This window comes from Chiroxiphia lanceolata, chromosome 29 (assembly GCF_009829145.1).
Source record: "Chiroxiphia lanceolata isolate bChiLan1 chromosome 29, bChiLan1.pri, whole genome shotgun sequence".
Lineage (NCBI taxonomy): Eukaryota > Metazoa > Chordata > Aves > Passeriformes > Pipridae > Chiroxiphia > Chiroxiphia lanceolata.
The window spans coordinates 773017-795701 of record NC_045665.1 but is presented as its reverse complement, the minus strand read 5'-3'; the positions used below and the strand labels follow the sequence as shown (position 1 = coordinate 795701).

At 60.2% G+C, this 22685-nt stretch overlaps 2 protein-coding genes across 2 annotated transcripts in view; both read left to right on the top strand.

Annotated features, from left to right (window-relative positions):
- LOC116799612 (putative PIP5K1A and PSMD4-like protein) overlaps nt 1-2063 on the top strand; it is a 30838-nt gene extending 28775 nt beyond the window's left edge. Inside the window, 3 exon segments of the mRNA XM_032712860.1 lie at nt 827-958; nt 1076-1140; nt 1896-2063. Of these exon segments, the coding sequence (XP_032568751.1) occupies nt 827-958; nt 1076-1140; nt 1896-2063 (365 nt within the window).
- A 1121-nt stretch (nt 2064-3184) lies between these two features.
- ZNF687 (zinc finger protein 687) lies at nt 3185-21735 on the top strand. Its single transcript, XM_032712836.1, is given in 16 exon segments — nt 3185-3339; nt 9012-9525; nt 9528-10714; nt 10716-10763; nt 10765-10982; nt 10984-11339; nt 12485-12583; nt 12586-12615; nt 12618-12660; nt 13343-13519; nt 16207-16340; nt 16343-16368; nt 18199-18489; nt 19088-19200; nt 20170-20311; nt 21140-21735. Coding segments are annotated over 15 exon segments (3831 nt in total). The 5' UTR covers nt 3185-3339; nt 9012-9035; the 3' UTR covers nt 21617-21735.
- The last annotated feature ends 950 nt before the right edge of the window (nt 21736-22685 follow it).

Here is a 22685-nt window from a genome sequence, read left to right as displayed (position 1 = left end):
GGTGCCTGGCAATGCCCCCAGTAGGTCTGTGGGTCCCTGGCAGTGCCTCCAGTGGGTCTGTGGGTCCCTGGCAGTGCCCCCAGTGGGTCTGTGGGTCCCTGTAGGGTCTGTGGGTCCCTGGCAGTGCCCCCTGTGGGGTCTGTAGGTCCCCAGTGGGTCTATGGGCTCCTGTGAGGTCTGTGGGCCCCTCTGGAGTCTGTGGGTCCCTCTGGAGTCTGTGGGTCCCTGGCAGTGCCCCCTGTGGGGTCTGTGAGTCCCTGTAGGGTGTGTGGGTCCCTGTAGGGTCTGTGGGTCCCTGGCAGTGCCTGCAGTGTGTCTGTGGGTTCCTGTGGGGTCTGTGGGTCCCCATGGGGTCTGTGGGTGCCTGGCAGTGCCCCCAGTGGGGTCTGTGGGTCCCCGTGGGGTCTGTGGGTCCCTATGGGGTCTGTGAGTCCCTGACAATGACCTGGGTGGATCTGTGGGTCCCTGTAGGGTCTGTGGGTCCCTGGCAGTGCCCACAGTGTGTCTGTGGGTCCCTGTGGGGTCTGTTGGTCTCTGTGGGGTCTGTGGGTCTCTGTGGGGTCTGTGGGTCTCTGTGGGGTCTATGGGTCCCTGGCAGTGCCCCCAGTGGGGTCTGTGGGTCCCTGTGGGGTCTGTGGGTCCCTGTAGGGTCAGTGTGTCCTTGGCAGTGCCCTCAGTGTCGGACGATGCCCTGCTCAAGATGACCCTCACCCAGCAGGAGTTTGGCCGGGCCCTGGCAGTGCCCCCAGTGGGGTCTGTGGGGTCTGTGGGTCCCCGTGGGGTCAGTGTGTCCCTGGCAGTGCCCTCAGAGTGTCTGTGCCCGCAGAGTCGGACGATGCCCTGCTCAAGATGACCATCACCCAGCAGGAGTTCGGCCGGGCGGGGCTGCCCGACCTCAGCTCCATGACGGAGGAGGAGCAGATCGCCTACGCCATGCAGATGTCCCTGCAGGGGGCTGGTGAGGCCATTCCCGAGGGGAAAAACCCCGGGAGAACCCCTGGGAACATGTCCCACTGCGGGGTTGGGCACTGCTGGGGTGGGAATCCTTCCTGAGCTGCTCCTTCTCCCATCCCAGAGTTTGCCCAGGCGGAGGCGGCGGAGGTGGACAGCTCTGCCATGGACACCTCTGAGCCTGCCAAGGTGAGCCTGGGGGGATCCCACCCCTATCCCACCCCTATCCCATCCCTATTGCATCCTAATTCCATCCCATGGACACCTCTGAGCCTGCCAAGGTGAGCCTGGGGGGATCCCACCCCTATCCCACCCCTATCCCATCCCTATTGCATCCTTATTCCATCCCATCCCAATCCCATGGACACCTCTGGGCCTGCCAAGGTGAGCCTGGGGGGATCCCATCCCTGTTCCATCCCTATTCCATCCCTATTCCATCCCATCCCATCCCATCCCATCCCATGGACACCTCTGAGCCTGCCAAGGTGAGCCTGGGGGGATCCCACCCCTATCTCATCCCTATCCCATCCCTATCCCATCCCTATCCCATCCCTGTCCCATCCCTGTCCCATCCCTATTCCATCCCATGGACACCTCTGAGCCTGCCAAGGCCCACCCCTGTTCCATCCCTGTTCCATCCCTATCCCACCCCTATTCCACCCCTATCCCACCCCTATTCCATCCCATCCCATCCCATGGACACCTCAGGGCCTGCCAAGCTGAGCCTGGGGGGATCCCACCCCTCTCTCATCCCTGTTCCATCCCATCCCATCCCATCCCGCCTGCAGGGTGGAACAGGATGATCCTTGAGGTCCCTTCCCACCCCCCCCATTCCATGCCTGATCCCTGTGGACCCCGTGATCCCTCCCTGGAATTACGAGGACCCAGATGACCCCAAACCCCCTCCCAGGGACGTGGGATTATCCCAAATCCTGTTCCCACAGGAGGAGGACGACTACGACGTGATGCAGGACCCCGAGTTCCTGCAGAGTGTCCTGGAGAACCTGCCCGGGGTGGATCCCAACAACGAGGCCATCCGGAATGCCATGGGATCCCTGGCCTCCCAGGCTTCCAAGGAAAACAAGGACAAGAAGGAGGAGGACAAGAAATGATCCCTCCCCCACCGGGGGGGGTGTGACACGTGAGATCTGCTGGATCTGCTGGAATGGGACAATAAAGGTTTTTCCCAGGGAATTCTTGGCCTGGTGCGTCCTGGGATGAGCCCTGGGAATGGGGGGGGATCAGGGATCTCCTGGAGGGGACCGGGATTGGAATTCCCTGGGCTGGGAGGGGTGAGTGGACCCCGGGAATTCCCTGGACTGGGAGAACTGGGGTCCTGGAGTCCCCTGTGCTGAGGGAATTGGGCCCCAGGACCCCCCGTACTGGTGTTACTGGTGTTACTGGTGTTACAAGCCCCGCCCCCTGCGCCAACTCCCGTCGTGCCCCGCGCGGTGTTTACAACGAGGTCGGGGAGGGCGGGGCCTGGCTGTCGATGGACAGCGGGACCAGCCAATCAGCGAGGGAGAGGAGCGGATGTTGGTGTTCGCACGGGCCAATGGGTTGCGAGGAGGGCGGGGCTTTGTATTGAGTGACAGCTCACTGGCCCAATGGGCGGTCGTTGGCCCCGTCAGCCAATGGGGAGCGAAGAGCGAGAGACATGCTTGAGTGACAGGGCTCTTGACCAATGGCCTCCCGAACCAGGCGGGGGTGGGCGGGACAACCCCAGAAACCCTCCTGAGTGACAGTCCCGGCAGCTAATTGGAGAAGGGGGTTGAACCCCGTCCAGGACAGGCGGGGGGACGCATCCTGGCTCTGAGCGACAGGTGTGGCGCCCAATAGGAAAATACCAACTGGGAGCCGCCCCGACGGACCTTCCCCGCCTCAATGGCGGCCACGGCCGCACGTGACAGACAACCCACCCTGACCAATGGGAAGCGCGAAGAGGCGGGCTAAGTTGATGGACAGCCCCCCAGCCAATCAGCAGAGAGTTGAACGCGCTCCAGGACCAATCGGAAGCGCAACAGCGCCGTGGGCGTGACCCGCGCGCTGACTGACACAGCCGTCCTCCTATGAACGCGGGACAGCGCTCCGCCAATGGCGAGTGCGGACAGCAGCGACCCTCTTTGAGCGACAGCGCTGCCAACCAATAAAAGGGCGTGTTTGGGTGAGTGGCGGGCGGCTCGACCAATGGCGCGGCGGGGCGGGCGCGCGGGGCGGGCGGGGCCGAGCAGGAAGTGGCGGAGGGGAAGCGGCGCCGCGGAGGGGCCGGAGCGGGACCAGGACCGGGAACGGGATTGAACCGGGAATAGGGATCGGGAACGGGATCCGGAACAGGGAGCGGGAACGAGAACGGGCAGCGGGAGCCTCCCCCCCCGCCCGCAGCTCCAGGTACGACCGCCGCCGCAACGGGGGGGGGAAGATCGGGGGGGTGAGGCCTGAGGGGGATCCGGCCTGGGAGGGGGGGGGGGGGGCAGGTCTGAGGGGGAGCGAGTTCTGAAGGGGGTCCCGGGGCTGAAATGGGGTCCCAGCTCTGAGGGGGCCCCTCATGGACCCCTCTGCTCGAGGACCCCCCCCCGGACCCCCCCTCGCTCCTGGGGGTCCCCCTCGCCCCCCGCCCCAGGTCAGGGGGGGTCCCCGAGGGGGGTTTGGGGGGCAGGGACCGCTCCTGCTGCTCCTTCTCCCCGTCGGGACGGGGGTGGGGACCCCCCTCCCCGGGCCTGGGGGAGTCCCGGTCACTGGAGGAGGGGTCATGGACACCCCCATCCTGAGATTTGGGGGGGTCCTGGTCGCTCCCTCATCCTGGGATTTTGGGGAGGGGTCGTGGACACCCCCATCCTGGGATTTTGGGGGGTCACAGTCACCCCCTCCTTCCCAGGTTTTGGGGGGGGGGTGTCACAGTCACACCCCCATCCTGAGATTTGGGGGGGGTCATGGACACCCCCATTCCCGGGATTTTTGGGATCGTGGACGACCCCCACTCCCGGGATTTTGGGGAGGGGTCGTGGACACCCCCATCCTGAGATTTAGGGGGATCCCCCATCTTGGGATTTGGGGTTTTGGGGTGGGAATTGGACCCCCCCCTCCCTCCCCCCTTTATCCTTCACCTCATTTCTGGTGCCTCGTTTGGGAGCCCCAAAATTCCCGGGGGAATTTTCCTGCTCCTCCAGGTTTTTTTTGAGGAGTGGGTGCAGGAATCCGTGGGAATCCACTCGGGATTTGGGGCTGGATCCTCCCGGGGGGGGTCTGATCACACCTCAGCGTCCCGGGAATTGAGATTTGGGATGAGGGAATTCCAGGATTCCATGAATTTGGTGGGAGAAGAGAAAGTGGGATGTGTGGAAAGGCTCCAAAAAGTGCAGCATCTCCTGGGGTTTTTCCAGTCCTGGAATGACTTTGTGCCTCTCCAGGGGATGGTTGGGAGGGATTGGAAACTTGGAATGGGGGGAAAACTGGGAACAGGGAAGAAAATGGGAATAAGGAGGAAACTGGGAATGGGAAAGTGGGAATAGGGGGGGAAATCTGGAATAGGGGGGAAATCCTGGCTGAGGTTGGAAAACAGATGTTGGAAAGCCCCTGGATAACTGGGAGCTGCTGGGAATGATCCCAGGGCTCGGGAGCATCCTTGGAATGTTTGGAGACATCCTGAAATTCCCTGGAATATCAGAACTGCCCTCCCCAGCCCTTTCTCCTCCGCCAGGATCCTGGTTATCCCGGGAAAAAAGTGCTTGATCCCAATCCTGGCTCCAAACCTGCCCTGCCAGGGTTGGAAACCCGAGTATTCCAGGCTGGGAATTGCGGAGATTCCTGGGATTCTGGCCCCCCCCCCCCCTTGTTTGTGTCGGGGCCTCCCGGGGTGGGCAGATGGTCGGGAGTTAATTCCCGGCATCCGGAGGGAATTTAATCCCTGGAAGGGCCCGGGAGGGACGAGGAGGCGGCGCCGGGATGGGGGAGCGGAGCCGGGGAGGGGGATCCTGGGATTGGGGTGGGAACTTGGGATTGGGATGTTGGGATTGGGATGGGGAGTTTGGGATTGGGATGGGGAGTTTGGGATTTGGGATGTTGGGATTGGGCTGGGAGTTTGGGATTGGGATGGGGAGTTTGAGATTTGGGATCGGGATGGGGAGTTTGGGATTGGGATTTTGGGATTGGGATGGGAGCTTGGGATCGGGATGGGGAGTTTGGGATTTGGGATCGGGATCGGGATGGGAACTTGGGATTGGGATGGGAGCTTGGGATTGGGATGTTGGGATTTGGGATTGGGATGGGGAGTTTGGGAGTTTGGGATTGGGATGGGGAGTTTGGGATTGGGATCTCAGGATCAGGATGGGATCTTGGTATTGGGATGGGGAGTTTGGGATTTTGGGATTGGGATGGGAGCTTGGTATTGGGATGGGGAGTTTGGGATTTTGGGATTGGGATGGGAGCTTGGGATCAGGATGGGGAGTTTGGGATTTGAGATTTGGGATCAGGATGGGAGTTTGGGATTGGGATGGGCAGTTTGAGATTGGGAGTTTGGGATTGGGATGGGGAGTTTGGGATTTGGGATCAGGATGGGAGCTTGGGATGGGGATGGGAGTTTGGGATCGGGATGGGGAGTTTGGGATTTGGGATCGGGATAGGGAGTTTGAGATCGTGGGATTGGGATGGGGAATTTGAGATGGGGATCTTGGGATTGGGATGAGATCTTGACATTGGGATGGGCAGTTTGGGATTGGGATTTTGGGATTGGGATTTTGGGATTGGGATGGGAGCCTGGGGCAGGAGTTTGGGATCAGGATGGGGCTCCCTGTGGATCCGGTGTGGGAATGGGATCCAGAGGGATCTGCTGGTGCCTCTGTGGCACTTGGGAATGGGGAGAGGGAATGGCTGGACTGGGATGGGCCTGGAATGGTGCCCATGGAGCGCTGGGATCCCATGGATTGCCTGGATCCCACGGATGGCCGGGAAGAGGGAGGGATCCTGGTGCTCCCATTCCCACCTCCCTCACTCCCATTCCCACCCAGGAGCTTTATTTATCCTGGGAGAAATAACTTCCCTGTTCCCTCTGTTCACCTGGAAAACATCCAGCTGCTTTTGGCTCCTTCCCGAGCCTCTGGGGAGCTGCTTCCAGGGAATTTGGAGAGATCCCTTTGGGAAGGAAAGGAGGGGGAAAAAAAAACCTGGATCAATCCAACTTATTTCCAAGTGGCTTTTTCCTGCTCCACAGTGGGATTTTTTGGGATCCTCGTGGATCCTTCCAGTGATTCCAAACTCCTGGAGAGGAAGGAAGGGGAAGTGCTGCAGAAATCCCCCAAAATCCGAGGTTTTTCCAGGCTTTTCCCTCCTCCTCCTCCCCAGCAGCTGCTGGGAATGGGGAGGGGGGTTGGGAAGGATTTGGGAGAAAAGCTGTGCCAGGTGCTCCAAGGCTGGAATTTCTCCCTCAATCCCTGAGGATTGTCTGGGAGGTGTCCCTAGGGAAGGGAGGTTGGATAACCCTGGGAAGGGGGGTTGGATAACCCTGGGAAGGGGGGTTGGATAACCCTGGGAAGGGGGGTTGGATAACCCAGTACAAACCAGTTGTTGCCCTGGGTTGACAGAGGACTTGGAGCAACAGGGGTCACTTCCAGAGGCTTTGGAGCAGGGATCGCTTCCAGAGGCCTTGGAATAGGGATCACTTCCAGAGGCTTTGGAGCAGGGATCGCTTCCAGAGGCCTTGGAATAGGGGTCACTTCCAGAGGCTTTGGAGCAGGGGTCACTTCCAGAGGCTTTGGAGCAGGGGTTACTTCCAGAGTGTTTGGAGCAGGGATTGCTTCCAGAGGCCTTGGAATAGGGATCACTCCCAGAGACCTTGGAGCAGGGATCACTTCCAGGGATCACTTCCAGAGGCCTTGGAACAGGAGTCACTTCCAGAGGCTTTGGAGCAGGGATCTTTCCCAGGGATTACTCCCAGAGGCTTTGGAGCAGGGATCAGTCCCAGAGGCCTTGGAACAGGAATCACTTCCAGAGGCTTTGGAGCAGGGATCACTTCCAGAGGCCTTGGAGCAGGAATCACTCCCAGGGATCACTTCCAGAGGCCTTGGAGCAGGGGTCACTTCCAGGGATCACTCCCAGAGTGTTTGGAGCAGGGATCACTCCCAGAGGCCTTGGAGCAGGAATCACTTCCCAACAGCTCCAGAGGGCTGGAATTCCGCTCAGCCCCCGAGCCCAGCCTGGCCATTCCCCGTTTTCCAGAGCCTGGTGTGTGTGCGTGTTCCCGGCATTCCCAAGGCTCCATGGGCCCAGGGACACAGGGCCAGGCTTTGTCCAAGGTTTCCTTGGGAAGCTGATCTGGCGTCACGTGGTGCTGGGAGCGCCACGGGGAAGGGGCTCCGGGCAGGGGGGGGTTAAACCCGGCTTAACCCCCCTGGAACCGGGAAAGGAGCCGGGAAAGGAGCTGGGAAAGGAGCCGGGAAAGGAGCCGGGCCTGGAGCTGCCAAAGCCCCGCCGGGGTCAGGGAAGGGAACAGGAAAAGCAGCTTTTAAAAATAGCCAGGCCTTGGAATAGTCCCGGCCTCGGGAATTCGCTCCGGGGGCTCTTCCAGGGATCAGCCCCGGGCCGGGCTCAGCCTCTCCCGGGCTTTGCTTTTCCCGCTGATCCCGGGATTAAAAGCCCCGGAGCCACAGGGAAGCACTTTGGGGGTTGTGTGGGGGAGTGTGGCCATTCCCTGCTCCCGCCAAATCCCGGGAAGAGCAGCCCCTGTGGGAGCTTCCCTGTGGGAGCAGCTCCCGTGGGAAAAATGTGGGGCCCCCCCCCGAGGGGTTTTCCAGGTTTTTTTTCCAGGGCGGGATCCTCGGGATGTGGGGTGGGATGGGCACCGGGGAGGGGGGGGAGAGGGTTGTCCCTGATCCCTGGGGGAGGGAGGAGCAGCTGGAGCTGCTGGAATGTTTGGGGGGGGTGTTTGGAGCAAAAGGAGAGGCCTGGGAGAGGGAAGGGAAGGGAAGGGAAGGGAAAAGGGAAGGAAGAAGGGAAGGAAAAAGGGAAGGAAAAAGGGAAGGGAAGGATAAAGGGAAGGGAAGGTTTGGGAAGGGAAGGTTTGGGAAGGGAAGGTTTGGGAAGGGAAGGTTGGGAAGGGAAGGTTTGAGAAGGGAGGTTTGGGAAGGGAAGGTTTGGGAAGGGAAAGTTTGGGAAGGTTTGGGAAGGGAAGGTTTGGGAAGGTTTGGGAAGGAAAGGAAAGGAAAGGAAAGGAAAGGAGAAAGGAAAGGAAAGGAGAAAGGAAAGGAAAGGAGGAAAAGTTTGGGAAGGAAAGGTTTGGGAAGGGAAGGAAAGGGAAAGGGAAAGGAGCTCGGGGTTAAACAGGGAATCACCATCCCTGCTCCTGGTTTTTTGGGATGTGGCAGCAGGTACAGATTCCAGTTTTGTGGGAAGAGGGGCTGGATTGGGCACAGACAGGGGTGGATGAGCTCAGTTCTGAGGCCTGTGTGGCAATTCCTGACTTCAGGAAGCCCAGGGAATGTCGGGATTTGGGGCTTCTTTTGGGAGAAACCGGGATTTGTCGGGTCCTGGAAGGCACAAACCTTCCAGCCTGGGAGGCTCCTCTTCCTGCCAGGATCTGATTCCAGAGCTTGGGGTTAAACAGGGAATCACCATCCCCGCTCCTGGTTTTTTGGGATGTGGCAGCAGGGACAGTCTCCACTTTGGATTGGGGTGGATGAGCTCAGTTCCAAGGCTTGTGTGGCATTCCCGACTTCAGGAAGCCCCAGGAGCGTCGGGATTTGGGGCTTCTTTTGGGAGAAGCTGGGATTTGTCGGGTTCTGGAAGGCACAAACCTTCCAACCTGGGAGGCTCCTCTTCCTGCCGGGATCTGGCTCTGGAGCTCAGGGAATCACCATCCCCACTCCTGGTTTTTTGGGATGTGGCAGCAGGGACAGACTCCAGTTTTGGATTGGGGTGGATGAGCTCAATTCCAAGGCTTGTGTGGCAATTCCTGACTTCAGGAAGCCTGAGCAGCTTTGGGATTTGGGGCTTAGAGGGTGGGAAAAGCCAGAATTTGCCGGGATTTTCATCCCTAACACCCCATCCCCCTTTTTTCCCCCCCATCCCAGCCTCTCCCCCCCCCTGCACCCACCATGGGGGACATGAAGACCCCGGACTTCGACGACCTCTTGGCCGCCTTCGACATCCCCGACATCGACGCCAACGAGGCGATCCACGCCGGGCACGAGGAGCCCGACCCGCCCCTCAAACCCGGCCCGGGGGACTCCTCGGGGACAGGGGGGGGAGCCCCGCCCCCCGAGCACGTCCTGCCCCACCCCGACATCTCGGCCGTCAGCGTCATCGTCAAGAACACGGGGTGCCCCGAGCAGCTGGAGCCGCTGGACGGCCGCGGGAAGGACGGACACGGGATGGCGGGAGGGCACGGGATGGGCGGGACACCGGGACACGGGATGGGCGGGACACCGGGACATGGAATGGGCGGGACACCGGGACATGGAATGGGCTCCCGGCTGCTCCACAACGGATTCGGTGCCGCTGCCGACGCGCCGCGATCGCCCGGGCACAGGGCGGGGGAGTCGGCGGCCAACGGGGAGTGCTGGGCCAAGGAGAAGGGTCCAAGGCCTTGGATCTGTTCTCCCACTTCAGCCCCGAGCCCGGCGAGGATCCCGCCCTGCTGGACAGAGCCCGGGAGGGCAAAGGCAAGGAGAAGGCGCTGGCGGTGCCCTGCCTGTCGCCCTCCCCGACCACGCCGGGCCTGGACTGCAAGGAGGGCTCGGGGGACCTGCCCTCGGCCTTCCCGCAGCCCTTCGAGCCCAACCAGGCCGGCGGCACCGACGGATCCCGCCCCGGCCCCGCCATCAAAAAGGAGGAATCCGACTCGGAGGAGCTGCCGGGGCGCCAGCCCAGCCCCAAGGGGTTGGGGACAGCCCTCGGGGACAGCCCCCTGGAGCACCTCAAGTCCGTCACCGTGCGTTATTCCGCCGAGGATTCGCCCCTCCCGCCCTGGCCGGGCGCGGAGGCCGCCCTGGGCGAGGCCGGGAGCGCGGCCGAGGGGAAGCGCTCGCCCCGCGGCAGCCCCCGGGAGCCCTTCTTCAAACCCCCGTCCCCCGGGCTGGCCCCCTCCCCAAAGGACGGGCTCTCCCTCAAGGAGGAGCAGGAAGGGCTGGATAAATCCACGGGGAGCCCGCAGAGCATGTCCAGCGCCGAGGAGGAGGAGGAGGAGGACGAAGAGGAGGAGGAGGAGGAGGAGGAGAACAACAACGACTCGCCTTCCTCCGGCTCCTCGCGGCCACTCAAGGTGAGGATCAAAACCATCAAGACCTCCTGCGGCAGCATCACCAGGACGGTCACCAGGGTGTCCTCGGACTCGGAGCCGGGCTCCACCAAGGGCCCGGGGGGCGAGCAGAGCTCCCGGGAGCCCTCCCTGGAGGGCCCGAAGGAGGACGGGATCCCGGAGCCGCCCCCCAAGGACAGAGCGGAGCTGGGCAGCCCCTCGAAGGCGGCGGAAGGGCCCAAGATCGTCAGCGTCCAGCTGGGCAACGGCACGAAGCTGCAGGGCACGGTGCTGCCCGTGTCCACCATCCAGAGCGCCAGCAGCGCCATGCTCATCGCCGCCAGCGTGGCGCAGCAGAAGTCCGTGGTGCTGCCCGCCAAGCCCGGCAAGGCCGTGGCCAAGAACATCATCAACCTGGTGCCGCAGAGCCTGCCCAGGGTCGACGGCAGGGCCGGTGGCGCCGGTGCCGCCCCGGCGGCGGCGGGCGGGCAGAAGGTGAACGGCGCCGCGGTGGTGATGGTGCAGCCGCCGAAGCCGCCGGCCCGCCGTGGCCGGCACCGTCATCTCCCGCAGCCAGTCGAGCCTGGGTGGAGGCCTTCAACAAGATCCTCAACAGCAAGAACCTGCTGCCCACCTACAAGCCCAACCTGAGCCCGCCCGCCGACGCCAGCCTGGCGCTGCCACCCTTCGGCTACCGCTGCCTGGAGTGCGGCGACGCCTTCGCCCTGGAGAAGAGCCTGGCGCGGCACTACGACCGGCGCAGCATGAGGATCGAGGTCACCTGCAACCACTGCACCAAGCGCCTGGGTTCTTCAACAGTGCAGCCTCCTCCTGCACGCCCGCGAGCACAAGGACAAGGGGCTGGTCATGCAGTGCTCCCACCTGGTCATGCGCCCCATCGCCCTGGACCAGATGGTGGGCCAGCCCGACATCACCCCCCTGGTGCCCGTGGCTTCCTTTCCTGCCGCTGGGAGGGTGGCCCAGGAGGGCCCCGGCGTGGCCAACGGGGCGCAGGAGCCGCCGGTGCTGCCCCTGGGAGGGTCGGAGCAGGGCAGCTACAGCTGCTTCAGGTGCCTGGAGTGCAAGGAGCAGTGCAAGGACAAGGCCGGGCTGGCGGCACATTTCCAGCAGCAGCAGCAGCAGCAGCAGGGAGGGAGCGCCGGCAGCACGGTGAGGGAGGGGCAGGAAAGGGGGGGGAGGTGGTGGGAGGGGTGTGGGAGGTGGTGGGAGATGGTGGGAGGGTGGTGGAAGATAGTGGGAGGGTGGTGGGAGGCGGTGGGAGATGGTGGGAGGGTGGTGGGAGGTGGTGGGAGCGTGGTGGAAGACAGTGGGAGTTGGTGGGAAGGTGGTGGGAGATGGTGGGAGGTGGTGGGAGATGATGGGAAGGTGGTGGGAGGTGGTGGGAAGGCAGTGGGAGATGGTGGGACGGCAGTGGGAGGGCAGTGGGAGATGGTGGGAAGGCAGTGGGAGGGCAGTGGGAGATGGTGGGAAGGCAGTGGGAGGGCAGTGGGAGATGGTGGGAAGGCAGTGGGAGGGCTGGGAGATGGTGGGAAGGCAGTGGGGAGGGCAGTGGGGAGATGGTGGGAAGGCATGGGAGGGCAGTGGGAGATGGTGGGGCAGTGGGAGGGCAGTGGGAGATGGTGGAAGGCAGTGGGAGGTGGTGGGAGATGGTGGGAAGGCAGTGGGAGGGCAGTGGGAGGTGGTGGGAGGTGATGGGAAGGTGGTGGGAGGTGGTGGGAAGGCAGTGGGAGATGGTGGGAAGGCAGTGGGAGATGGTGGGAAGGCAGTGGGAGATGGTGGGAGGTGGTGGGAAGGCACTGGGAGGTGGTGGGGAGGCAGTAGGAGGTGGTGGGGAGGTGGTGGGACATGATGGGAGTGCAGTGGAAGGTGGTGGGAAGGCACTGGGAGGTGGTGGAAACAGTGGGAGAGCAGTGGGATATGGTAGATGGTGGGAAGGTGCTGGGAGATGATGGGAGGGCAGTGGAATATGTGTGGATGATGGAAGGATGGTGGGAAGGTGGTGGGAGGGCAGTGGGAGGTGGTGGGAAGGCAGTGGGAGATGATGGGAGATGGTGGGAAGGCAGTGGGAGATGATGGAAGGATGGTGGGAAGGCAGTGGGATATAGTGGGAGATGGTGGGAAGGCACTGGGAGATGATGGAAGGATGCTGGGAAGGCACTGGGAGATGATGGAAGGATGGTGGGAAGGCAGTGGGATGGCAGTGGGAGGGCGGTGACCCACGGCCGTAAACCCATGGAATACCCAACCGTTCCGGGCGGCTGACCCTATGGAATCCCCCTTTCCCAGGGTGCTCCACGTGCCCCATGGATCAGGTCAACCGTGCAGCTTCAGCGTCTCACCAGCGGATGCACCGCAGCCGCCCCCCCCACGTCTGCCCGGAATGCGGCGGAATTTCCTGCTGGCCAACTTCGAATCCCACCTAAGGAGTACTGCCTGCACTTCTCCCGCAGGGTGGGATACAGGTATGACCCCAAAATCCCGGGATTCTGCAGGGGGAGGCCCAAATCCGTCGCGTCTCCCCGAACCCGTTCCGGCGGAATCCGTGTTCCTTCTTCCCTCCCCCTCGGGATGTTGCCCTTTGCCCCTTCCCTGCTCTCATCCCGTGGGAATTCCCATCCTCCTGGGGCTTCCTGGGCAGCCTCAATCCCAGCTGGAAGCATCCAAGGCCTGTGGATTATCCCTGCTGGAATTTGGGATCCCGCCAGGGCTGGGAGGGAGGGGATGATCCAGGCTGGAGTTTGGGACTGGCACTGGGTTGGATCCTGGTGGCTGTGGGAGTTTTCCCAGATCCTGTTTTGGATCCTGGTGTCTGTGGGAGTTTTTCCAGGATCCTGGTGTCCCCCCCGACATCCTGGTGCCTTTCTCCCATTCCCATTCCCATTATTCCAGGTGTCCCAGCTGTGCTTGTATCCCATTCCCATTATCCAGGTGTCCCAGCTGTGCCTGTATCCCATTCCCATTATCCAGGTGTCCCAGCTGTGCCTGTATCCCATCCCCATTCCCATTCCCATTATTCCAGGTGTCCCAGCTGTGCCTGTATCCCATTCCCATTATCCAGGTGTCCCAGCTGTGCCTGTATCCCGTTCCCATTCCCATTCCAGGTGTCCCAGCCGTGCCTGTATCCCGTTCCCATTCCCATTCCAGGTGTCCCAGCTGCGCCGTGGTCTTCGGGGGGGTGAATTCCATCAAATCCCACATCCAGACTTCCCACTGCGAGGTTTTCCACAAGTGTCCCATCTGTCCCATGGCCTTCAAGTCGGCTCCGAGCGCCCACGCCCACGTGTACACCCAGCACCCGGGATTTGGGAACCAGCAATCCAAGTGAGTGGGGAATTCCAAGGAATTCCGGCATCCCGAGGATCGTCCCGGAGAAACGGGAGCCGCCCCTGGGGAGGTTGGGGTGGGATATCGGGGGGAATTCCTGCATGGAAAGAGGGCTCAAGGGGCTGGGATGGGGGTGTCCAGGGGTACAATCCATGGGAATGTCCCAGGAATCCGTGGGAATGTCCCAGGAATCCGTGGGAATGTCCCAGGAATCCGTGGGGATGTCCCAAGAATCCGTGGGAATGTGGGGATGCGGCGGTCGGGGACAGGGATCCCTTGGGAATGTGGAGGGAATGGTTGGAGTCGAGGACCTTGGAGGGGGTTTTCCAACCTGAACAATTCCGTGTTTGTGAGGACTGGGAGTCCAAGATAATTCCAGGATTGTGGGAACTGGGAGTCCAACATAATTCCAGGATTGTGGGAACTGAGAGTCCAAGATAATTCCAGGATTGTGGGAGCTGGGAGTCCAACATAATTCCAGGATTGTAGGAACTGGGAGTCCAAGATAATTCCAGGATTGTGGGAACTGGGAGTCCAACATAATTCCAGGATTGTGGGAACTGGGAGTCCAACCCAAACAATTCCGGGATTGTTGGAACTGGGAATCCAACCCAGTTCCAGGGTTTTTCCTGGTGGTTTTCCCAGAGTTCCCTGAAGGGTTTTCCCGGGGTCCCTGAGGGTTTTCCTGGGGTTCCCAGAGGTTTTCCTGGGGTTCCCAGGGTTCCTGGGACTTTTCCCGGGGTTTTTCCCGGGGTTCCTGTGGGTTTTCCTGGGGTTCCCGAGGGAGTTTTCCCAGGGGTTTTCCCAGGGGTGTCCTCAGGGCTTTTCCTGGGGTTTTTCCCAGGGCTTTTCCCCAGGATTCCCGGATTTTTTCCCAATGTTTTTCCCAGGGTTTTTCCTGGGCTGCCACCCCCCCCGTGGAGTCCCCGTGTGTCCCCCCAGGCTGATCTACAAGTGTGCCTGTGTGACACGGTGTTCACGTGTGTTCATGTGTGTTCATGTGTGTTCATGTGTGTTCATGTATGTGTTTTTCCCCCCAGGCTGATCTATAAATGTACCATGTGTGACACGGTGTCCCTGTGTGTGTCACACACGTGTTCATGTATGTTTTTCCCCCCCAGGCTGATCTATAAGTGTGCCATGTGTGACACGGTGTCCCTGTGTGTCCATGTGTGTGTCACACATGTGTTTATCCATGTTTTTCCCCCCAGGCTGATCTACAAGTGTGCCATGTGTGACACGGTGTCCCTGTGTGTCCATGTGTGTGTCACACATGTGTTTATCCATGTTTTTCCCCCAGGCTGATCTACAAGTGTGCCATGTGTGACACGGTGTCCCTGTGTGTCCATGTGTGTGTCACACATGTGTTTATCCATGTTTTTTTCCCCCCAGGCTGATCTACAGTTGTGCCATGTGTGACACGGTGTCCCTGTGTGTCCATGTGTGTGTCACACATGTGTTTATCCATGTTTTTCCCCCCAGGCTGATCTACAAGTGTGCCATGTGTGACACGGTGTCCCTGTGTGTCCATGTGTGTGTCACACATGTGTTTATCCATGTTTTTCCCCCCAGGCTGATCTACAAGTGTGCCATGTGTGACACGGTGTCCCTGTGTGTCCATGTGTGTGTCCACACAGTGTTTATCCATGTTTTTCCCCCCAGGCTGATCTACAAGTGTGCCATGTGTGACACGGTGTCCCTGTGTGTCCATGTGGTGACACACATGTTTATCCATGTTTTTCCCCCCAGGCTGATCTACAAGTGTGCCATGTGTGACACGGTGTCCCTGTGTGTTCCCATGTGTTCATATGTGTTCACATGTATGTTTATCCCCCCAGGCTGATCTACAAGTGTGCCATGTGTGACACAGTGTCCATGTGTGTGCGACACACATGTCCATGTATGTTTTTCCCCCAGGCTGATCTACAAGTGTGCCATGTGTGACACGGTGTCCCTGTGTGTCCCTGTGTGTGTCACACACGTGTTATCCATGTTTTTCCCCCAGGCTGATCTACAAGTGTGCCATATGTGACATGGTGTCCCTGTGTGTGTCACACACGTGTTCATGTATGTTTTTCCCCCAGGCTGATCTACAAGTGTGCCATGTGTGACACGGTGTCCCTGTGTGTCCCTGTGTGGTCACACACGTGTTCATGTATGTTTTTCCCCCCAGGCTGATCTATAAAGTGTGCCATGTGTGACACGGTGTCCCTGTGTGTCCATGTATGCCCCATGTATGTGTTTTTCCCCCCCAGGCTGATCTACAAGTGTGCCATGTGTGCACAGTGTCCTGTGTGTCCATGTATGCACCCATGTATGTGTTTTTCCCCCCAGGCTGATCTACAAGTGTGCCATGTGTGACACGGTGTCCCTGTGTGCCATGTGTGTGTCACACACGTGTTTATCCATGTTTTTCCCCCAGCTGATCTACAAGTGTGCCATGTGTGACACGGTGTCACTGTGTTTCCCATGTGTTCATATGTGTTCACATGTATGTTTTTCCCCCCAGGCTGATCTACAAGTGTGCCATGTGTGACCCGGGGTCCTGTGTGTTCCCATGTGTTCATATGTGTTCACATGAGTTTTTTCCCCCCAGGCTGATCTATAAGTGTGCCATGTGTGACACGGTGTCCCTGTGTGTTCCCATGTGTTCATATGTGTTCACATGTATGTTTTCCCCCCAGGCTGATCTACAAGTGTGCCATGTGTGACACGGTGTTCACGCACAAGCCGCTGCTCTCGGCCCACTTTGACCAGCACCTGCTCCCGCAGCGCGTCAGCGTCTTCAAGTGCCCGCAGTGCCCGCTGCTCTTCGCCCAGAACGCACCATGCTCGAGCACCTCAAGGTCAGCCCGGGGAAAAAACGGGAAAAACTGGGAAAAAAACGGGAAAAACGGGAGAATCCCGACCCACCGGGAGCGGCCCCGGGAGGGTTCGGGCGACGGGAGGTTCCCTGGGTGGTGTTTGGGGCTCCCTCCCAAACCCATGGTGTTTGTCCCAGCAGAGGCTTTTCCCTAAACAGGAGAACCTTTTATTCCTTAAAAAAAAGGGGGGGAAAAAAAATCAAGGATCCACGGGGTCTTTCCTGGCACAGGGAATCCAGGAGCCTCCTGAATCCTCAGCTGCCACCTTTCATCCGTGGGATCTTTGGGATCCCTCCCAAGCCCAAAATGTTTATCCCCAGTTTATCCCCAGCAGAGGCTTTTCCCTAAACCAGAAGAACCTTTTATTCCTTAAAAAAAGGGGGAAAAAAATCAGGGATCCACGGTCCTTCCTGCCACAGGGAATCCAGGAGCCTCCCTAATCCTCTTCCTCAGCTGCCACCTTTCATCCGTGGGATCTTTGGGATCCCTCCCAAGCCCAAAATGTTTATCCCCAGTTTATCCCCAGCAGAGGCTTTTCCCTCAGCCAGGAGAACCTTTTATTCCTTAAAAAAATGGGGGGGAAAAAAAAATCAGGGATCCACGGGGTCTTTCCTGGCACAGGAATCCAGGAGCATCCTGATCCTCGGCTGCCACCTTTCATCCGTGCTCGAAGTTCCCTGGGGGATCTTGGGGTCCCTCCCAAGCCCAAAGGGTTTAATCCCAGTTTATTCCCTAAACCAGGAGAACCTTTTATTCCTTAAAAAAAGGGGGGAAAAAAAAATCAGGGATCCACAGTCTTTCCTGCCACAGGGAAGGGCTGAATCCATGAGCCTCCCTAATCCTCCCAGGGAATCCTGGAACACTTTGGGAACCCCAGGAAAACCCTTGGGGAACAGTAGGAAAAACCCCTGGGAAACCCGGGAAAACCCCCTCAGGGGGTGGTGAGGCCCCTGGCACAGGTTATTCCTGGAGGGATTCTCCATCCCTGGAGGGATTCTCTGTCCCTGGAGGGATTCTCCATCCCTGGAGGGGAGGAATGTTCCATCCCTGGAAGGGATTCTCTGTTCCTGAGGGATTCTCCATCCCTGGAGGGATTCTCCATCCCTGTGGGATTCTCAATCCATGGAGGGATGTTCCATCCCTGGAAGGATTCTCTGTCCCTGAGGGATTCTCCATCCCTGGAGGGATTCTCCATCCTTGGAGGGATCCTCCATCCCTGAGGGATTCTCTGTCCTGGAGGGATTCTCCATCCCTGGAGGATTCTCTATCCCTGAGGGATTCTCTGTTCCTGGAGGGATTCTCTGTCCCTGGAGGGATTCTCTGTCCCTGGAGGGATTCTCCATCCCTGGAGGGATTGTCCATCCCTGGAGGGGAGGAATGTTCCATCCCTGGAAGGGATTCTCTGTTCCTGAGGGATTCTCCATCCCTGGAGGGATTCTCCATCCCTGAGGGATTCTCCATCCCTGGAAGGATTCTCTGTTCCTGGAGGGATTCTCTATCCCTGAGGGATTCTCCATCCCTGTGGGATTCTCAATCCATGTAGGGATGTTCCATCCCTGGAAGGATTCTCTATCCCTGAGGGATTCTCCATCCCTGGAGGGATTCTCTGTTCCTGGAGGGATTCTCCATCCCGAGGGATTCTCCATCCCAGGAGGGATCCTCCAATCCCATCCCAGGCCGGGTTGGAGCCACCTGCTCCATGAGAAGTGGACTGAACGAGCTGATCCGAAATTCCCTCCCCACCCGCCCCCATCCCCGGACGGGCAGAATTCCCAGGAAAAACCCCGAATCCCCCCATTTTTTCCCCCCCAGAACACCCACCAGCCCCAGAAGGCCAAGGAGGACGGGGCCCGGAAGGTGCTGCTGACCCCCAAGCAGGAGCCCCTGGAGACTCCCGTGTCCAAGATTTCCGAGGAATCCTCGTCGTCCACGGAGGAGGACGAGCCCCCGAGTTCCCCGGAGCTGCGCAAGGCCAAGAGGAGCCGATTCCAGCGGAAAACGGGATCCAAATCCAAGGGCAGCGGCTGGACCTGCGGGGTCTGTCACTCCTGGTTCCCCGAGCGCGACGAGTACGTGGCCCACATGAAGAAGGAGCACGGGAAGGTGAGCTGGGAATGAGGGAATTCCAGACCCTCGGGAATGTGGGGGGGGGGACACGGCGTCCAGGGCGACTCGGCCTGTCCTGGGAGTCCCTGGGATGGGATTCCCTTGGGTGGGATTCCACCTGTCCTGGGATTCCACCTGTCTTGGGATTCCCTTGGATGGGATTCCCTTGGATGGGATTCCTTTGGATGGGATTCCTTTGAGTGGGATTCCCTTGGATGGGAATCCTTTGGATGGGATTGGACCTGTCCTGGGATTCCCTTGGATGGGATTCCCTTGGATGGGATTCCCTTGGATGGGATTCCACCTGTTCTGGGATTCCACCTGTCCTGTGGTCCCCCTTTGGATGAGATTCCTGAATGGATCCCTGTTTTAGGATCAGGGAATGTCACAGGGATGTCCCCCAGAGCAGGGATGGGACCCTCGGGATCCTTCTCCCCAGGACAAACCCCCCTCCCCGGGTTGAGGTTTGAGTTGCTCCCGACCCCTTTGGGCATCCCTGGGATGGGCAGGGAGTGGGAATCCGAGTGCCCCCCATCCCCTGGAGCGGGATCCCTGCCCCGGCTCCGGGCTGAGGGCCCCGTTGTTGTCCCCATAGTCGGTGAAGAAGTTCCCGTGTCACCTCTGTGAACGTTCCTTCTGCTCGGCCCCGAGCCTGCGCCGGCACGTCCGGGTCAACCACGAGGGCATCAAACGGGTCTATCCCTGCAGGTACCCACGGCAGCCACCCCCTTCCCATCCCCTTCCACATCCCCTTCCCATCCCCTTCCCATCCCCTTCCCATCCCCTTCCACATCCCCTTCCCCATCCCCTTCCACATCCCCTTCCACATCCCCTTCCCATCCCCTTCCCCATCCCCTTCCCCATCCCCTTCCACATCCCCTTCCCCATCCCCTTCCTGGGAAAATGGGGGGGATGGAAAACCCCCCGGGGGGGGGAGGTTGGATCCGGGGAGGGGGAAAAGGTGGGGAGGTGAATCCACGGGAGGTCGGACACGGAGCGGGAGGAGCTGGGAATGACTCTGGGGTTTTGTTGTTGTTGAGCACTTTGGGGGTTTGGGGTTTGGGATTGGGATGCCAGAGCAGAATTCCCAGGGAAAGCAGGAGGGTTTGGGAGCTTCCTTTTCCCGGGAAAGGGAAAAAGGTGGGGAGGTGAATCCACGGGAGGTCGGACATGGAGCGGGAGGAGCCGGGAACGACTCCGGGGTTTTGTTGCTGTTGAGCACTTTGGGGTTTGGGATTTCGGATTGGGATGCCAGAGCAGAATTCCCAGGGAAACCAGGAGGGTTTGGGAGCTTCCTTTTCCCAGGGAGGGGAAAAAGGTGAGGAGGTGAAGCTGCAGGAGGTTGGACACGGAGCGGGAGGAACTGGGAATGACTCCGGGGTTTTGTTGTTGTTGAGCACTTTGGGGGTTTGGGGTTTGGGATTGGGATGCCAGAGCAGAATTCCCAAGGAAACCAGGAGGGTTTGGGAGCTTCCTTTTCCCGGGGAGGGGGAAAAGGTGGGGAGATGAAGCTGCAGGAGGTTGGACACGGAGCGGGAGGAGCCAGGAATGACTCCGGGGTTTTGTTGTTGTTGAGCACTTTGGGGGTTTGGGATTTGGGATTGGGATGCCAGAGCAGAATTCCCAAGGAAACCAGGAGGGCTTGGGAGCTCCCTGAGGTCCTGTCCCACCCCCCAGGTACTGCACAGAGGGCAAAAGGACCTTCAGCAGCCGCCTCATCCTGGAGAAGCACATCCAGGTCCGGCACGGGATCAAGGTCACGGATCAGATGAGGAGCCAGGAGGTCGTGATTTCCCGGATCGGGAGCGGCCCCTCCCAGGTACAGGGGGGTCAGGGGGGGCTTGGGGGGGGTTGGAGGCGTTTCCTGGTTTGTTCCTGACTCCCTGTCCTGCAGGAAAGCAGGAAGGTCCCGTTGGAGATCGCCCAGGATGTGCCCCAGGGTGTGAGGGGCCTGACACGGGGGGGGATGTTCTGGAGCCCCTGGGATGGGATTCCTGGGTGGGATTCTTGGATGGGATTCCAGGTGTTCCAGGACCCCCTTGGATGGGATTCCTGGATGGGATTCCAGGTGTTTTGGGACCCCCCCTGGGATGGGATTCCTGGATGGGTCCCTGGATGGGATCCCACCTGTTCTGGGACCCCTTTGGGAAGGGTTCCTGGATGGGATCCCACCTGTTCTGGGACCCCCTTGGGCGGGATCCCTGGATGGATCCCTGGATGAGATTCCAGCTGTTCTGGGACCCCCTTGCATGGGATTCCTGGATGGATCCCTGGATGGATCCCTGGATGGGATCCCACCTGTTCTGGGACCCCCCTGGGATGGGATTCCATCCAGGAATCCCTGAATGGGATCCCACCTGTTCTGGGACCCCCTTGGGCGGGATCCCTGGATGGATCCCTGGATGAGATTCCAGCTGTTCTGGGACCCCCCCTTGGGTGGAATTCCTGGGTAGATCCCTGAGTGGATCCCTGGATGGATCCCTGGATGGGATCCCACCTATTCTGGGACCCCCCTTGGGTGAGATCCCACAGCTCTCAGTGCCCCCCCATCCCTGGATCCAAGCGAATCCCCGTGGGGCAGATCCCGGTGCCGATGGGTTCCTCCCGATCCCGATTCCCACCCGACCCCTCTCCGCTCATCCCGCAGCTCTCGGGCCGGAAGAGGAAACTCTCCTCGGACGATTCGTGCAGCGAGGAGCCCGACAGCACCACCCCCCCCTCCAAGACCCCCAAGGGGGAGCGCAAAGGGCCCCTGAGGTGCCGCAAGTGCGGGTACTTGGCCAGCAGCGCCTCCGACTTCCAGGAGCACATCCCGCAGCACCGGACTGACGGGAGCTCCCACCAGTGCCGGGAGTGTGGGCTCTGCTTCACCTCCCAGGTGTCCCTCAACCGCCACCGCTTCATCACCCACAAGAAGAAGAAGGGCCCGGGGGACGGGGAGGATCCGGCCCCGGGGCCCCGGAGCCCCCGGGAAGGGGGATCCCAGAGCGCGGGGAACGACGGGAAACTGGTGTGCAAAGTGTGCGGGAGGGGCTTCGACAGCCAGCTCAACCTCAAGACCCACTTCAGGACCCACGGCATGGCCTTCATCAGGGCCAGGCAGAACAACGGCCCCGAGAACTGAGGGGGAGCCTCTGGAATTCCCTCCGGAATTCCCCCTCGGGACCCTGCGGAACGACAGCCCCAAGAACTGAGGGGGAGCCCGGCCCGGCCTCTGGAATTCCCTCCGGAATTCCCCCTCGGGACCCTGCGGAACAACAGCCTCGAGAACTGAGGGAGAGCCTAGCTGGGCCTCTGGAATTCCCTCCAGAATTCCCTCTGGAATTCCCCCTTGGGACCCTGCGGAACAACAGCCCCGAGAACTGAAGGGGAGCCTGGCCTGGCCTCTGGAATTCCCTCTGGAATTGCCTCTGGAATTCCCTCTCGAGACCCATGGAGTGGAACAACAGCCCAACAGCCCTGAGAACTGAGGGGGGAGCCTGGCCCAGCCTCTGGAATTGCCTCTGGAATTGCCTCTGGAATTCCCTCTCGGGACCCACGGAGTGGAACAACAGCCCCAAGAACTGAGGGAGCCCTCCCCGGGAATCCCCCCTGGATCGAAGCCCCGGGAATTCCCCCGGGATCCCTGGCATTCCCACGGCATTCCCGGTGGGAACAGTGTAAATACCAGCCCCGGGCTCCCCCTCCCTCCATCCCGATGAAGGAGCTGGGAAGAGAGAGAGGAGAACCGGGATGGGATGGGATGAGCTGTCCTGACTCTGTGCCTCAATCTGCTCCTGTGTCCATCCCCTGGGAACTGGGGATGATCCCAAATCCCCTGGGACTTGGGGATGATCCCAAATCCCTGGATTTCGGCTCCGGGAGAGGAGCCACGTCCGGACTCACCGAGGGGCCCTTCCCTGTCCCTGCTCCGGAGCTGGGCAGGACCTGGGACCAAGGGGAGGCTTTTCCACGTCCTCACACAGCAAAAAAATCCACCTTTTTTTGGGTGTTTGGGGGTTTTTTCGGTTTTCTTTCCCTTTCGGACGTTTTTGGGGTTTTTTTGTTTGTTGTTGTGTTTCGCCGGGAGCTGCGGGAAAGGAGCCGATCCCAAACTCCTGGAACGGGGCTGGGATCCATCAGCCCCTTGGAGAGGTCCCTCATCCATCCCTTGGGATCATCCATCGCTTGGGATCGTCCATTCTTTGGGATCA